Genomic DNA, 17,013 nt, shown 5'->3' with positions numbered 1-17,013 from the left:
CATAAGGTATAAGACAAGCACATGTGAACCATGTAATGGTGTCAGCACGAAGAGTGATGTATGCTGAAACACTTTTTACATATCCTAAACCTTGATGGAAAAGGGAGGGGAAAATTATTACTGATGTTGCTGATTTCTTATAAGGGAACAGATGATGGATAACCAATTTGCATGTGGCCAAGGCATACCATGCGTCTAAAACTGGAACTGGTGTTTGGCCACACCCAAGCAGAGGTATGGTAAATGGTTATGCCATAGTACACGGAGTAGTTGTAGTGCCAATATCCAACTGATACATGGTACTCAGTAGCCAGCAGTGTGGACTTGTACCTATAGGACAGTCATGGAATCCTTTTTGCACTGTGTGGATGAAGTCTGCCTTTGCTGTACAGTAGGTGTTACAGTTCGACTTCTTGTGCTGCGAGAAATAGCGGCAATGTGGCCCTTTGACAGCAAATTGTAGAAACAGCTCTGCAATAGGGGCAGCCAATGTGGCTGTGCTGACAATAGCCCTCTGGTAGGAGGGACACTCCCTTCTACACTGGTAAGGTGAGCTGACCCATGGTGGACAGCAAGAGTGGTTCTTGTTTAAAGCTGTGAACGTGACAACCATCACATATGACATCAGACACTGAGCTGTCTGTGCTATCAAATGACCATGTGGTGGCTACAACTTCTTCCATTGTAGGATCTGGCAACTTGAGAGTGTTGATCGATGTTTGGGTGCAACTTGAATCAGTATGTCTCAGTTGACGCCATCTGCATAATATTTAGAACAACCCCATGCTGTGCAAGTGAATTTATATCACTGACTAATGCCTTGCAGTTTGATGATCCATCATAGATACTATTTAGTACAATGCAAGAAATGTAGTTGTTCTGACGCCACATGCATTCGGCAGTCATAGTATTGGACTAGTTTAACCATCAGCTCATCCAGGGTGAAGGCAGAAGGCTCCTGCTGAGGAGTGATCCTCTATACCATTTAAAAGACTTAAAGTATCCACCATATGCAGAAGTAGTCCTGGCAACAAGAAGCAACAGTAATATGTTACACTGAGAGATGAAGCACAGGCATGCTGCTTGTTAACTCCATTCCTCACAGTCAATGTTGAATGTAGGGAATGGGACAGTGTGGACTATGTTGGGGAGGGTGGGGCCACCTCACAGTGAAGCAAAAGCTACTTCCTAAGTTGCATCTATCACTGTTGCATTTACTGATGCTGATGTAACTGCTGCTGTAATTGTTTCTGCTGCCATTCATATTATTATGCCTGTAGTTCCAGTTTTTTTGTTTGATGACCTTAAGAAATGCTGTCTCCATTGCTAAAACATTGTCCTGCCCTTACTAACTGAATGTATCTAGATACTGCTCTGTTTATGTTCCCTCATACTGCAGCTTTCTTGCATACACGATAGAAATACCCCTTCATCATTTGGTGTAACCAACGGTGACAAGTAAACACTTTTACAGTTACAAAATTTACTGTGAATCAAATAGTAATACAACTTAATTCACCAGACCCTTTCATCTGGAAAAAATGAAACTCCACCAGAGAACAGACGAAGTAGAAGTACCGTATTTACTCGAATCCAAGCCGCACTTTTTTTTCCGGTTTTTGTAATCCAAAAAACAGCCTGCGGCTTAGAATCGAGTGCAAAGCAAGCGAAGTTCTGAAAAATATTGGTAGGTGCCGCCACAACTAACTTCTGCCGTCGAATATATGTAGCGCGACACAGGCATGCTTTGTAGGCACAAAGATAAATACTGGCGCCAAAACCTCTGCGTCAGTAAATTAATTAAAAAAAAAGCTTTTTTTCTCCACCCCGAGTTTTGACCACTGCATTTTCGTACATTATCCAAGGAAGTAAATACAAATTCCATATTGTTCATCTTCGAGTGTAGCAGCATTTCAATGTACTACGAAAATCCGACTGGCATGACTGTTGGGAAGTTTGTCAATATGGCCAACTCTACGTTCTGAATTTTTTCCTACCTGTGAGAAGAGATGGTTGCTAATAGGAACCTGATGAAATGTGAATCACATGCAGTATTCTCTTCACCATAAGAATAATATGCATATAAACATTTTGTCATGTATTCTTTCATGTTTGCTACCATCTCATTTAAATCCTGTCTGCCTAATAAACTACGAAACTAGAGTGAGACAACAGCAAACGCAGAAGAATGTACATATCGTGTCATGTTTATATTCGTATTATTCTTATGCCTAATAGTGATACTGTCATAAATGAAGCACGGCAACTGACTAGATTTTTAAATCTAAGATGACTCTAATTTCTGTGCAGAATTTGATGTACTAAAGAAGCGGCCACAAAGATTTTCAAACGGAGAAAAATTTTCGCCTAACTCTCGTTCAGAACATGTTCTGTCATACGCAGTCTATTATTTGATTCTTGGTGATCATTATCAAAGAAAGCAGCAGTGTAAGTAACAACAAATCGCAGTCTCTTGGCATTGGTTCGCTAATGAGACGATTCCTCTTTTTTTTTTTTAATTGTAAGCGGCGGTAGCGCGCACAAAAGCGATCCATGCCGCGAGCGGCAACAGGCCGTAAACACGCACTATCAGAATGCGACAAACAATGCATGACACAGTACAGTAATGCATTTTCAGCTTAACAAAGAAAACGACACTTATCAGATCAAAGCAAAATAAGCAATTGATTCAAACCAGACGAAGCACGTGAAAAAGGAAGGGTTCTCGTATAAATACGGACGGAGCACCTGACGCATACCAATGGCTACCTGGTAAAGCGTAACTAATAAGCTTACGACTCGAACCAAACTACTGTAACTGTATCGTCATTCATTCGACCTAAATTGTCTCTCATATTACAAAGGATCAACTTTGTTTCGATTTGGAGATGTGGCCTAAAACTTTTCTCTCCCCTTGAATTTCGAGTCTCAAATTTCAGGTGCGGCTTAGAAACGGGAATTTTTTTTTTCCTTTATTTCGAGTCTCATTTTTCAGGTGCGGCTTAGATTCGAGTGCGGCTTAGATTCGAGTAAATACGGTAACTAACACTTGGAGTTCCAGAAGTTCAGCATATATCACAGGATGCAGTCACTGACAATTGACAATAATGTCAACAATTTCAGAGTGTTCCACACAACGTGTGACAGGCAGCACAGATATCTACAGGAAACATTTCCCAGCCTATCACTTATGGGCAAGCATTGCTGACAGAGTCGAAGTCCCATGGCATTACAGCAGGATGAAACAATGAATTTGACAGTCCAGCGGAGTGAAGCAATGTTGTACTCAAGAGTCCAATGGCAGTGGTGATGAGGAGACAGTGACTTAGTGTAGCTTGGTCATGACCTGCTTGATGTGGCTACCTGAAGAAAACTGACTTCCATGTACAATGCGACCAGTTATGTCATCATATTCATAGTTCCTCAGGTGGCCAGCTTCTGTGGCCAGTAGTCATTTGTGGTAGAGCTTCTAAATTTACAATGTCCATGGTCTCTGCCACAGATGCAAAAGGTATGAAATTTTAGTTAGAGAAGTGAATGTTGAGACACACAGCGGAGATTTGTGTTCTTTATAGATGATTCTGGGTTAAGAAGAAGAAACATGTTTCATGATTTTTTATTTCTGAACCTTCTGTCTTCCATAGACACACTACATTCTCTACTCCAGATGGCTTGGCTTCCCAGAGCCACTGACATATACTGGCATGGAAAAACCAACTCCCTTCTTTCTACATTTACTGTGATCGTGTGGTTTATCTAAGGTGCTGGAACTTGAAGCATCTTATGGGGGTTAGGAATGTAAGGTTACCCTTTAATATGTTAGCATATACACAGAAGTAAGGCCCCTGCTACTCCTGTTCTGGCATGACAGAAAGTTAAGTACCTTGCCAGTACTCCCTGTTTTTTTATTCAGTGCTGATTGTAAACATTCTGTTCACAGGCCCAATGCTAACATGCACCAACAGGGACAGCTACCATCACACACAGGCAGTGCACACAGCAACAACAGCAGCACTGCTATCATGGACTATCTTATGTCTGCAGATCACTTGATCCTTGAGAGCCCATGGATATTCTTTTGCTGCAGTGTACTTATGCTGTGGCACACTCCCCAATGGTCAGTAGCAGTTGTAGCTTTGCTCCAGGCCACTCACACCAGTTGCCTATGACATCCAATCTGTTGGAGCACAGCCACTCTGCACCATGCCACATTGCTCTACTGCACCATCCAGAAGCCATCAGCACTCTCCCTGAGACCCAGTGCTACAGTGTAGTCTTGCAGCAGTGATTACATCACGACCTTTGTCATGACCCAGATTAAGACAAACTCTTGGTGTTTCTGCATTCACATTGATCAATGATGATCATCTCTATTATCATTTTATTTTGGGGCACTTTACTTTTTGGTGGTGCAACTGAAATAAATATTAGTTGTCAAACTAACTGTATAATCATCGGTCACTGTTTGCTGTAAAGACTACCACCCAATATGCGGACATAAAAGTGGTGATGGGGATTATTGGTTTCTATTCCACAGTGTCGAATTAACACTTTGTTGGGTCTCCTCTCTTCAGTATATCTTGGACTGGTACCACTAGCAATGGTTGCCCTTCACTGTCTCAACATTGTTGTTCCAGATCACACACTGTGACATCGAAGCCATGCAGTGCAACACACGCTCTTCCTGCAGCAGTCTGCCAAACAGCCATGGCCCCACCATGGTAGCTGATACCCTGGCCAGCTGATGCCCATTCCCAGCAGCACCTCACCATTCAACTGTTTCCCATTCTCCAACAGCAAGGCATCAGCACCAACACTCCAGTCCTTCAATGACACTTTGGAGCCATGGTCTGCTTTCCTTGATCATCTGGAGCATTCTTTCATGGCCATCACCACTGATGACTCTCACTGCCAAGCTCTTCTCCTCACCTCGTCCAGCTTTCTCAGCCTATCGCCTTCTTCAATCCCTTAATCTTGGAATTGACCTTCCTGCCCTCTCCTACACAGATTCACATGACCCGCTCACTGTTCATTATGATGCCCATAATAGATTCCATGCTCCTGCATACTCTCTCTCTTGGGGGACTTCTTCTCCATCCTCTCTGGCTTCCCAGCTCAATCCAACCAATAGTGCTTCTCATCTTGGCCCATCGCATCTTCAGTCACCTCCGGCACATTTGTTGCTGGTCCAACACTGGCCCCAGCAACCCCTACTCCTGCACCACAGTCTCCACCTGTTCCTGTGCCATGGACGCAGCTGCCCTGGATTCTGACACGAGCCAGAACAAACTTACTTGCTGCTCGGGAGCATTACTTGTTGCTTAGAAATTATGTTCAGTAACGTAAGTAATTGGTAATACACGTCTCACTGTGCTTGTCTTGCCTAGGTCATAGCAGGCTCTTTCACAGATGCATAACCGACTTCACAGTGCTCTTTGAAAACCATTACATGACAACCACCTACAATACTGATAATATTTGCAGGAAGATCTGCCAGAGTTGAGTATACCTGTAGCTCATAATGTATGAAGAAGTAGACGTGATGCTGCAGTTGGAGCTAGTAAGCTTTCCTGTGTATAGACATTTTCTTCGTGTATTACATTGAGCATAATTCGTATTATGACAAGCATAACATAAAAACTGAAACTAATAGTCCAAAGAAGAATATGAAAGCCATACATACTGGACCATCACGCCACAGAGTCATACAAATGAGTGGCTGTCCATGAGCGTATGTCTGGTCTGATAAGAAATGGCAGTTTAACAGTGAATAATAATCATCATTTGTCTTGTCTGTGTGCCCCTCTGCCACTCAACTCTTCTTTACAACAATAATTTTTCTTTTCTCATATTAACGGTATACTCCAGCCAAGATTCTCTACTATTATACTTGTTACGCTTTCTTATTAATAAATACTACATAACTGAATGGTGATTCATACAGTATAACACAGGTATTTACATCAGGAGTAGAAGCTTTTAAAATACAAAACTGAATGAAAAGTCTAATGGTCCACAACAGCTGTATTTACTGAAATTTCTTAGAGAAATATTGACTCCCTAAGAAACAATGCAACTATTAGATACACTCAACTGAATCACAAAATTATTTATTAACTTACCCAATTCTGTCACCTCGTGCCAAAGGTACAGCATGACGCCCATGCCTGGAAATAATTAACGCATAATTTGTATATTCTTTCCCAACATTATGCACATATATTGTTTTTAAAAATCTGAACATGAAGAATTGAGGCTGATGGGAATTACGGCCCACAAGTTATTCTTGAGTCCTTAGAAGAGGCAAACTAAGTGACTGATCGATGTGATATATTTTGTGATGACATGATGAAGCAAGTAAGTTACAGGAAACAAGTTCACAGAACTGGAACTTGAAGCCAGATTCTCACCTTTCAGAATCAATTCTCTTAGATACTGAGGTTCAGACTCATGATCTACCTTTACAGTTTGTATTTTTCCTAAATCTCCCTCCTCCTTTTTAAACTTCACACAAGCTCTCATCTGCGGTATCAGTCACTATCCAGTCGGCCACACTTTCAAATACATGCACCACGAGTTATCCTGCTGCAAGTCCTACAGTCATCATCGCGGCACGAGAGCACTGCCATAACTGCAAGCACCCTTCTTTGGAGCTACAGTGGTGGGTGTACTTAAGTTGGAACATTCATACACTGACTCCATTTTTGTGTGTTGGCCAGTTGAATAACATTTATGGACTTTCATGGTGGTCAGGGATTGTGATCTTCTGAACAGACATTGTATTGAAGAGTGACAGGTTTATAAATCTTTTGTGTCTGTATATATTATTGCTACATTCAAATCTACTGCTAGTAGCTTACACTGCATCTACAGTAAAAAAATTGTGTATTATTTTAACTATTTGATATTAGATGTAGAACAGAGTGATACCTGAATTTTAAAGAACCACACAGCGTGCAAAGGAAGACATGACAGACTGGTGATGAGCAAATGGAAAGTGGAACAAGGAGCTTCGGGCACCACAGCAGGACATTTTTTTTCTCTCTATTGAATTCCTCTTTGTGTGTGTGCGTATGTTAATTTGAAATATATAAGCTGAATATTTACGTGGAGATATTTAAGGAATCATGGCAAACCAGGGAGAGCAACATCTAAGTGCTGAGCAGCATCAAACATCTATTATTCAGTTCCAGAGTCAACAAACAACTGCTGTCAGCAGTTCCTTGCTTCATACAACTGCAAGCAGCCCAGCAGCACAAGGTGTCAGAAGCTAAAGAAGGAATTCAGCTGCTACCCCTTCCCTTCTGACAGTTTGATGAGATGAAGGAAACACGGAAACAAAATGTACCACGGCTGCATCAATATTCTGATGACTACAAAATTAAAGGTGAATCACATGCTGCATTTTTCTTTTCATCTGTGTGAGTGTCCATCTACCACTTCCTAGTGAAATTGTTTCCCCTCAGTGAGACACAAACCCAGCCCTGTGAGGTCATAACTGCAAGATTAGATGAATTGTTTGGGAGTCAAATACATGTTGCTGCTGCACAGTATAAATATTTCTGCAACCAACATCACAGTGATCAATCCTATAAAGAATGGATTGCAGAATTGCAGGGTATGACTGAAGACTGTAAATTCATTTGTAACTGTGGCACAACTTATCAGGATGAAATGCTTCACAATGATAATATTCAGAATCTGTCAGATCAGAGATTTATGGGCAAAATTCTAAATCATTGCAACCCTAGCCTCAGTGAAGTGCTTGAAGTTATCGATGCACACGAAGTTCAAGATATAGTCAAGCAAGATTTCTGTCTACCAGTCATCACTTTACTTGATACAAACAACCCACGCCCCAGCCACAGCCCTGGCCCCAGCACTCGCAAGTCAGCACCGCTTAAACAAGGCCAGACACACTACACACAGCATTTGCCACACCAGTGCAATGCTAATTACAATGCCCCATCTCCACGTAAAGCCAAGTCGTGTGAAATGCTATGTCACCCATGATCAGAAGAATTGCTTCTTCAGACAAGCTGAATGCTAATTTTGTTATTGCACAGGACATAAAAAACTGGTCTGCTGCAAGAGACTAGATATATTTTCTGTTTCATGAAGGAATAACGCAAAGCTGGAATGGATGGAAATCAATATTATTTCATGTTCAGATTCTACACCTCCTCCTGCTCAAAAACCAGACAAGTGAAGGTGCAGAAAATGTACACACACACACATTTAATGTGAATAACTCACAGGCACACACTTCAAAAAGGCTCTCCCAATCTTGAAATTCATGAATGTGCTTTAGTGCACTTGTGGAAACAGAGAACAGTTTTTCACAACATGGAATGGAAATTGTATTCAGAGAACAGACTGCAAACTGTCAATTACATTGCAAATTTGTAAAGTCAGTGCGTTTTCAACTAGGTACCAGAGCTTCTGTAAAGTTGCTTAACATAGATACATATGAAAAAAATAGCCAATCGTCTTTCTATGCATCAAGTCTGCAACTCATTACCTATAACAGCGACAGCATTTCAGTGTTTGGAGTGTGCCGCTTACCTGCAATATAAAAAAAAACACGACTATGGAAGTCTCTTTCACTGTAGTTAGCTCTTGCATGAGCCCAAATATTTTAGGCATGGATGCATTTGATTCCTTTGGTTCAGACATACAAGACAATGTGCATGCCATTGACACAAACATTTCCCAAGCCACAATTCGAACAAGTCTGCAACAAGTAGCAACATTTGTTCGATGGTACTCTAGGACGAGCAAACAATTTTCACATTCATATTAACTGAAAGCTAATGCACAACCCAAATTTTGCTGTGCATGCCCTGTACCTCATGCATTACATGTCAGCATGGCTACAGAAATTCAGAGTATCTTAAAACCTATTTCAGCAAGTCAGTGAGCATCACCCCTAATCATTCATGAGCCACATGGGAAGATTTCAGATGCACAGTAAATTCACAGACAGTCATTGACTCCTACTTGCTCCCACATATACAGGAAATTTTGGATCACCTATAGGGCGGACAGTTCTTCTCAAAAATTGATCTTGCAAAAGCGTATCTTCGATTACCACCAGACAGAGAGACAAAGAAATTTTTTGCTGCCAATATTCATGCTATCTTGTTTGAATATCAATGCCTACCTTTTAGAAGTGCTTCCATGTCTGCATTGTTTCAAAAATTTCTCGAGCAAGTAACATCTATGGTGTCGTCCTATCTTGAAGACATAATGGTCTCTGGGCAAACGCCATAACACCACCTTAAAAATTTGACAATCTTTTTCAAATTTTAACTGAGGCAGGCCTCAAATGTAATTTTCAGAAATGTTCTTTTCTCAACACAATGATTGAATACTTAGGACACATCATCAACACCAATGGTGCTCGTCCTTCAATGAAACATTTTCAACCAATTCAGCAATTGCCATCTCCTAAGAATTTAAGTGAACTGCAAACTGTTCTCGGAAAATTGACATACTACATAAAGTTCATTCCTAATGCAATGTAAACTGCCACAGCTTTTCGAAGTTTGAAAAATGCATTGCTTCATCAACCTTGCCTTACGCAATACGATCCACTCAAACTATTTTTGCTTGCAGTCAATGCCTCATTCCATGGCAATGGGGTGGTTTTATCCCACAAAATTGGCAAAACTGAATGCCCCAACACATTTGCTTCCTAAGTGTTGAACAGTGCTCAGATTAAGTATAGTCAGCTGGAGAAGGAAGCCCTGGCTCTAATATATTGTGTCACCAAGTTTCATCATTACCTGTATGGCAGACAACTTTTCCTGCTCACAGCATAAGCCTTTGACTGCACTGTTTCATCCGTCAAAACAAATTCCTGACCACAGGGTGCAAAAGCTTCAATGACGGTCACTATTATTGTCAAATTATCAGTGCAACATTCTGTATTGCTTGATAGTGCAACACAATCAACTGTATAATAGGCTGCAATTCCATAACATCAGAGAGAATTCTTACATCTTCTTGCACTGAAAAATATTACTGGGCTGACTTCAGAAGCATTAGGATTGTTTATTTTCAGACTTATCACAACCCCACATTACATAAAGACAAACAATAACTAATGAATAACAAATAAAATTCCTGAATGAACCTTTCACTCTCCAGCAGTGTGTGCACTGTTGAGGCCTGATTTTAGATTAAACTGTGTGCGCTGGACTGAGACTCAAAGCTAGAACCTCACCTTTCTCAATCAGTGATCTAGTAAGCTATTCAGATCTGATCCACTCTTTGCCTTCACAGCTTCAGTTTCATCAGTATGACTCTCCTACTTTCCAAACTTTTATCATGAAGTTTCAAAATGGTGCACACTCAGGTGAAGACTGAAGGATTAATTTTGCATGCAATGCCTATGTGGTGGCCAAGCTACACAATAGACCAGTTGAAGCTGCTGCATACATAAAATGCAATATGTTGATTGGCGACTCCATGGAGTGTCCTATGCACCATGATCAGATAATGGGTATACTTGAAAGGAGAGACAGCATTGGTTGTATTTTTTTGTTTTATTAACTGCAAAATCGATTTTCAGTCACTTAGTGACCATCTTCAGTGCTGTAATATACAATTTAAACTGGTAGGCACTGGTGTCAACAAGCTTAGAGCGATCACATAAACTGACAAGTGATCGCTCTGTCTCTCCTTTCAAATGCAATGTGTGTTGCTAACCAATCTTCATAAGCAATCAAACTTCATATCTGTTTTATACCTTACACTATATATGAAATCTGTCTTCTTATGACTGGGTGTTCCATTAAGCATAAAAATATTCATCAAACGCCAGTATTCATACTCAAGCATAAATGATGAAGCCTCTTCAACAACCATTTGTTTATGCATGATAAGGAATTCTAATGACATAAGATGTGGTACCACAAATTTAATTGCCATATTGCTTCTTTGGATGTATTTGCCAAAACTATGTGAGACTTCATCACCTCTTCTTTTTCTGCAATGCCCAAAGAAGAAGTCATTTACTCAGCATGATTGAAACCTGTCTTAATTTCTGCCAGATGTAGACCAGTTTTATCAGCTTACAGAATATGGGCTCTGTGTATTCCATATACAATCCTTTAAACTATGTCTATTCCATATACATTCCCTTACACTGTAGGCAATTTTCAGTTTTTTCTGTGAAACTTGCGGGGTATTTCTATTTGATAGTTAGAACAGTTGTAAGGATAAAATTATAGGAATGTATAAAAAAACCAAAAACTTACTTTAGAGTTAATTTTAATTGACATTTAACATAAACAATGAGGGAAACCTGAAAATCAAGTTCAACACTATAGAAGCAAAATAAACTACTGGTAAATTTTCTGAGTGTTGTACATCTTAAAGCAAGGTTCCATACACAAGCTCCAGGAAAATAGCAAGCCCCTGTATTCAAGAGCAGCAAAAAAAGATTTTGCAGGAGAATAGCAGCCTACAACATTCCAAACCAACAGAAAAGTATTTGACAGTAAAATTGTGACTTCTGATATGCAAACAGAAAAGAAATTGCATTTGAAACGATAATTGTGGATCCCATGAAATTGTATGGAAATTGCTGACTGCACATCTGCTTCGCCCGCAGCTGGAGGGTCAATAGTCTCTAGTTCCAACAGGATACTCAGATAAATGAATAAAAGGCCCATGTACTGATATTGATAACTAAAGTTCCATTAAAGTAATTAATTTTCACTTGGGCAGTACTTACCAAACAACAAAACTCTTGTTCAACCAAACACTTGGTCCATAAGTCAGCTGCTCCCAGCGATGGCATACTTCTTGAGCTATCAGCAGTTCCTCCACTGACAGGAACTTCATAACATTGAGAAGCAGCTCATCTGGTAAATCATTAATTGTCACATTGTCCACATCATCTTTGTTCACAAGAGGCTCAACTTTTCTCTTTTCGACACATGTTCCTTTACTTTCCAATGATCTGATTGCCAGTAACTTTGCTCTTCGTCCTCTAACCAGACGCGATGATGTCACTTTCACCTGCAATGGGCATTATTTTTCACTTAACCAGATACTGCCAGTAATTTTAAAACATTCATGCTGCTATGAAAGTTGAAAAATTTTTATAGGTTAAAAGCAAGTACCAGACCGGACCCAAACCTAGATAACTACCTTTGGTGAGTAGGGCTCACTTAACTCTGTTGTCTGGGTTAGTAACAAAGGTCACTAAAAAGTTTTAACCTGTTAAAAGTTCAACATCTAAAGTTAATAAATCAGTCAAGAAAGCTGGAGATACCAGATAAGCAATTTTTACCCTCTCACTTAGACTGTGAATTGACATCACTTAATGCCAGTAAGATGGACATAGGGGAATTATGGGCAAAGTTTAAGCAGATTGTAAATTGTGGTCTGGAGAATTATAAGCCAAGGAAGGGGATTAAGGATGGGAAAGACCCAATATGGTTTAATAATGAAATTCATAAAATGCTGAAGAAGCAGAGGCTGTTGCACTCCCGGTTCCAAAGAGAACACACATACAATGACAAGCGAAGGTTAATAGAGTTTCATGAGTCTGTGAAAAGGTCCATGTGCAAAGCATACATCAACCACCACCATCATACTTTAGCAAAAGATCTGGTAGAGCACCTGAGAAAATTCTGTTCCCATGTAAAATCACTAAGTGGACCTAAGGCTTCCTATCCAGCCCTTGTTGTAATGTGGCAGTTGAAGATAGCAAAACGAAAGCCAAAGTTTTAAATTTCATATTGAAGAAATCATTCATGCATGAGAATCATACACACATACCATCATTCGACCACTGGATGGACTCCTGTATGCATGACATAGTAATAAGCATCCCTAGTGTAGAGAAACAACTGAAAGGTTTGAAAGCAAATAAGTCACTAGGTCAGAATGGAATCCCAATTCGATTTTACAAAGAGTACTCTATGGCTTTGGCCTCTTATCTACTTTGCATTTATTGCAAGTCTTTCACCTAGCACAAAGTCGCAAGTGACAGTAAAAAAGCAAAGGTGACTCCTGTATATACAAAGGCAAAAGAAAGGAACCATAAAATTGCAGATCAGTATCCCTAACTTCGGATTGCTGCAGAATCCGTGAACATATTCTCAGTTCAAATGTGATAAATCTTCTTGAAACCAAGAAGCTTATGTTTTAGAAAGTATCACTCATGCAAAACTCAGCTTGCCCTTTTCAAGCATACTGAGGAAGCAGAGGCTGTTGCACTCTCGGTTCCAAAGAGAACACACAAATGACGACACACAAAGATTAGTAGAGATTTGTGCATCTGTGAAAAGATCTATGCACAAAACATACAACAACTACCATTGTAACAACTTAGCAAAAGATCTGGCAAAGAATCCGAGAAAATCCTGTTCCCATGTAAAATCGCTAGGTGGAGCTAAGGCTTCCTATCCAGCCCTTGTTGTCAGGTACGATGTGGCAGCTGAAGATAGCAAAACAAAAGCTGAAATTTAAATTTCACATTCAATAAATCATTCATGCAGGAGAATCATACAAACATACCGTCATTTGACCATCGGACAATTCCTCTATGGATGACATAGTAATAAGCATCCGTAGTGTAGAGAAACAACTGAAAGATCTGAAAGCAAATAAGTTACTAAGTCCAATTTGGAAAGAATATTGTATGGCATTTATTGCGAATCTTTCACCCAGGGCAAACTCCCAAGTGACTGGAAAAAAGCACAGTTGACTCCTGTATATACAAAGGTAAAAGAATGAACCATAAAATTACAGACCAGTATCCCTAACTTCAATTTGCTGCAGAATCTGTGAACATATTCTCAGTTCAGATTTAATAAATCTTCTTGAGACTGGGAAGCTTATGTCCACTGATCAGCATGGTTTTAGAAAGCATTATTCATGCAAAACTCAGCTTGCCCTTTTCTCACAGGATATACTGCAAACTATGGACAGAGGGCCACAGGCAGAGTGCATATTTCTAGATTTCTGGAAATTGTTTCACATGGTGACCGATCACAAGCTGTTAATGAAGGTATAAGCATATGGAATAGGTTCACAGATATGTGAGTGGCTCGAAGACTTTTTAAGTTATACAACCCAGTATGTGGTCCTCAATGGCGAGTATTCATCAGAGGCAAGGGTATCGTCGACAGTGCTCCAGGGAAATGTGATACGGACTGCTATTGTTCTCTACATACAAAAACCATTTATGGGGAAATGGGATGAGAAATTCCGCCTTATGCAAGACACCTTTTTTTCTGTTTCGTTTCACCCATACATGTTTCAGCACTTTTGTGCTCTCTTCTGTGGATTTAATTTTTATTTTTAACTGTAAAATTGTTGTCACATATTAACATTTGTGTTGAAACTTCCTCGCAGATTAAAACTGTATGCCAGACCGAGACTCGAACTCGGGACCTTTGCCTTTCATGGGCAAGTGCTCTACCAGCTGAGCTACCTAAGCACGACTCACGACCCGTCCTTACAATTTTACTTCCGCCAGTACCTCGTCTCCTGCCTTCCAAACTTCACAGACGTTCTCCTGTGAAACTTGCAGGACTTGCAGGACTAGCACTACTGGAAGAAAGGATATTGCGGAGACATGGCTTACCGCAGCCTGGGGGATGTTTCCAGAATGAAATGAGTGATAAATAAATTATGTTTTGCTGTTTGAAAATGACAATTTGTATATTGTGTAGCAGAATAGCTACCAAAATAAATGGACAATAGCATCATTTAAGGTATGTAAACTAATGCATACATCCACCTTTCGCCAATTAAGCTATAAATGGAACTTTGACATAATGTTATAAACAACACAAATGTTAATATGTAACAACAATTCTACATCAAAAAATAAAAATTAAACCCACTGAAGATAGTACAAAAGTGCTGAAACATGTATGGGTGAAACAAAACAGAAAAAAAGGAGTCTTGCATAAGGCAGAATTTCTCATCCCATTTTTGTAGCAAGCACGGACTTAACAAGAAGAACTGCACCACAAGATGATTACAGAAAGCATTTAAACAATGGAATTTCCAGGATGGAATGTAACAAAATTGTGAAAAGGAAAACTGCTACTCACCATATGGCGAAGATGCTAAGTCGCAGATAGACACAACAAAAAGACTGTCACAATATAAGCTTTCAGCCAACAAAGCCTTTGTCAAAAACAGACAGACAGAGAGACAGACAGACAGACACACACACATACACACACACACACACACACACACACACATACACAAATGCAACTGACACCTTTTAAGTTTGTTTGTTTGTTTGTGTGTGTGTGTGTGTGTGTGTGTGTGTGTGTGTGTCATCTATTTTCAACAAAGGCCTTTTGGACAAAAGCTTACACTGTGACGGTCTTTTTGTTGTGCCTATCTGTGTCTCAGCATCATCGCTATATGGGAGTAGCAACTTTCCTTTTAATAATACTGTTACATAAACCATTTGGCAGACAGAACGGGCAGAGATCTGTGGTTGTTTGCTGACAATGCTGTGGCACATGGTAAGGTGTCGAAGTTCAGTGATTGTAGAAGGATACAAGATGACTTAGACAAAATTTCTAGTTGGTGTGAAGAATGGCAGCTAGCTCTAAATATAGAAAAACGCAAGTTATTGTGGAAGAGTAGGAAAAAACAAACCTGTAATTATTGGATACAGTATTCGTAGTGTTCTGCTTCACACTGTCACAATGTTTAAACATCTGGGCACAACATTGCAAAGGGATATGAAATGGCATGAGCATGTGATGGCAGTGGCATGGAAGGTGAATGGTTGACTTCCATTTATTGGAAGAATTTTAGGAAAAGTGTGGTTCATCTGTAAAAGAGAATGCATGTAGGATGCTCTTGTGACATATTCTTGAGCACTGCTCAAGTGTTTGAGATCCGTACCAGGTCAGATTAAAGAAAGACAATGAAGCAACTGAGAGGTGGGCTGCTAGATTTGTTATCGATAGGTTCAAACAACATGTAAATATTACAGAGATGTTTTGGGAACTCACTGGGGAACCCTGTAGGAAAGGTGATGTTCTATTCAAGGAACACAACTAGAAAATTTAGAGGACCAGCATTTGAAGCTAACTGTTGAACCATTCTACTGACGTCAACATACATTGTGTGTAAGGACCAAAAAGATAAGATACAAGAAATTATAGCACATAAGGAGGCACATAGGCAGTTGCTTTTCCCTCACTCTATTTGCAAGTGGAACAGGAAATCAAATGACTAGTTGTGGTACAGCGTACTCTCTGCCACATGCCATGCAGTGGCTTGTGGAGTATCTATATAGATGTAGATGAAATAATGCAGAAGCCAATGTATACTGTACACTACATCTACATACATACTCTGTATGCCACTGTGCGGTGTGTGACGGAGAGTCCACACACTACTAATAGTCATTTCCTTTCCTGTTTCACTTGCAAACAGAATGAGGGGAAAAACGACTGTCCACAAGGCTCCGTAAGAGCCCTAATTTCTCGTGTCTTATCTTCGTGGTCCTTATATAAAATGTATGTTGACAACAGTAGAATGATTCTGCAGTCAACATCAAATGCCAGTTCTCTAAATTCCCAAAGTAATACCTTGCAAAAAGAGTAAATTTCCACAGTAATGCCTTTCAAAAAGAGAATTGTCTTCCCTCCAAGGATTCCCATTTGACTTCACAAAGCAAATCTATAAAACATGCATGCTGATTAAACCAACTGGTAACAAATCTAGCAGCATGCTTCTGAATTGCTTCTTCAGTGTCTTTCTTAAATCCAACCTGGTGGGGATAAACACTTGAAAAATACTGAAGAAAGTTTCACACTAGCTAGCATTTTATATACTGTCTCCTTTATGGATGAGCTACACCTTCCCAAAACTTTCCAAATAAAATGAAGTTAAGCATGCACCTTCCTTACTTCCAACCTGATGTGCTCATTCCATTTCATATTGCTTTGTAACATTATGTCTACATATTTAATCGGTGCGACTGTGTCGAGCAGTATCCTGCTAATGTTG

The 17,013-nt window shown here is 39.9% G+C and overlaps 1 protein-coding gene across 1 annotated transcript in view; it reads right to left on the bottom strand.

Moving 5' to 3' along the window:
- The window catches only part of LOC126095739 (S-phase kinase-associated protein 2-like), a 188,316-nt gene that overhangs the window by 126,290 nt on the left and 45,013 nt on the right, over positions 1 to 17,013 (bottom strand). Inside the window, exons 3-4 of the mRNA XM_049910508.1 lie at positions 11,744 to 12,030; positions 6,123 to 6,167 (exon numbers count right to left, since the gene is read on the bottom strand). Of these exons, the coding sequence (XP_049766465.1) occupies positions 6,123 to 6,167; positions 11,744 to 12,030 (332 nt within the window). The remainder of the gene's footprint in view (positions 1 to 6,122; positions 6,168 to 11,743; positions 12,031 to 17,013) is intronic.

Source organism: Schistocerca cancellata, chromosome 8 (genome assembly GCF_023864275.1).
Source record: "Schistocerca cancellata isolate TAMUIC-IGC-003103 chromosome 8, iqSchCanc2.1, whole genome shotgun sequence".
Classification (NCBI taxonomy): Eukaryota; Metazoa; Arthropoda; class Insecta; order Orthoptera; family Acrididae; genus Schistocerca; species Schistocerca cancellata.
Note: the sequence above shows the minus strand (reverse complement) of the source record. Positions and strands in the feature narration are given on the sequence as shown.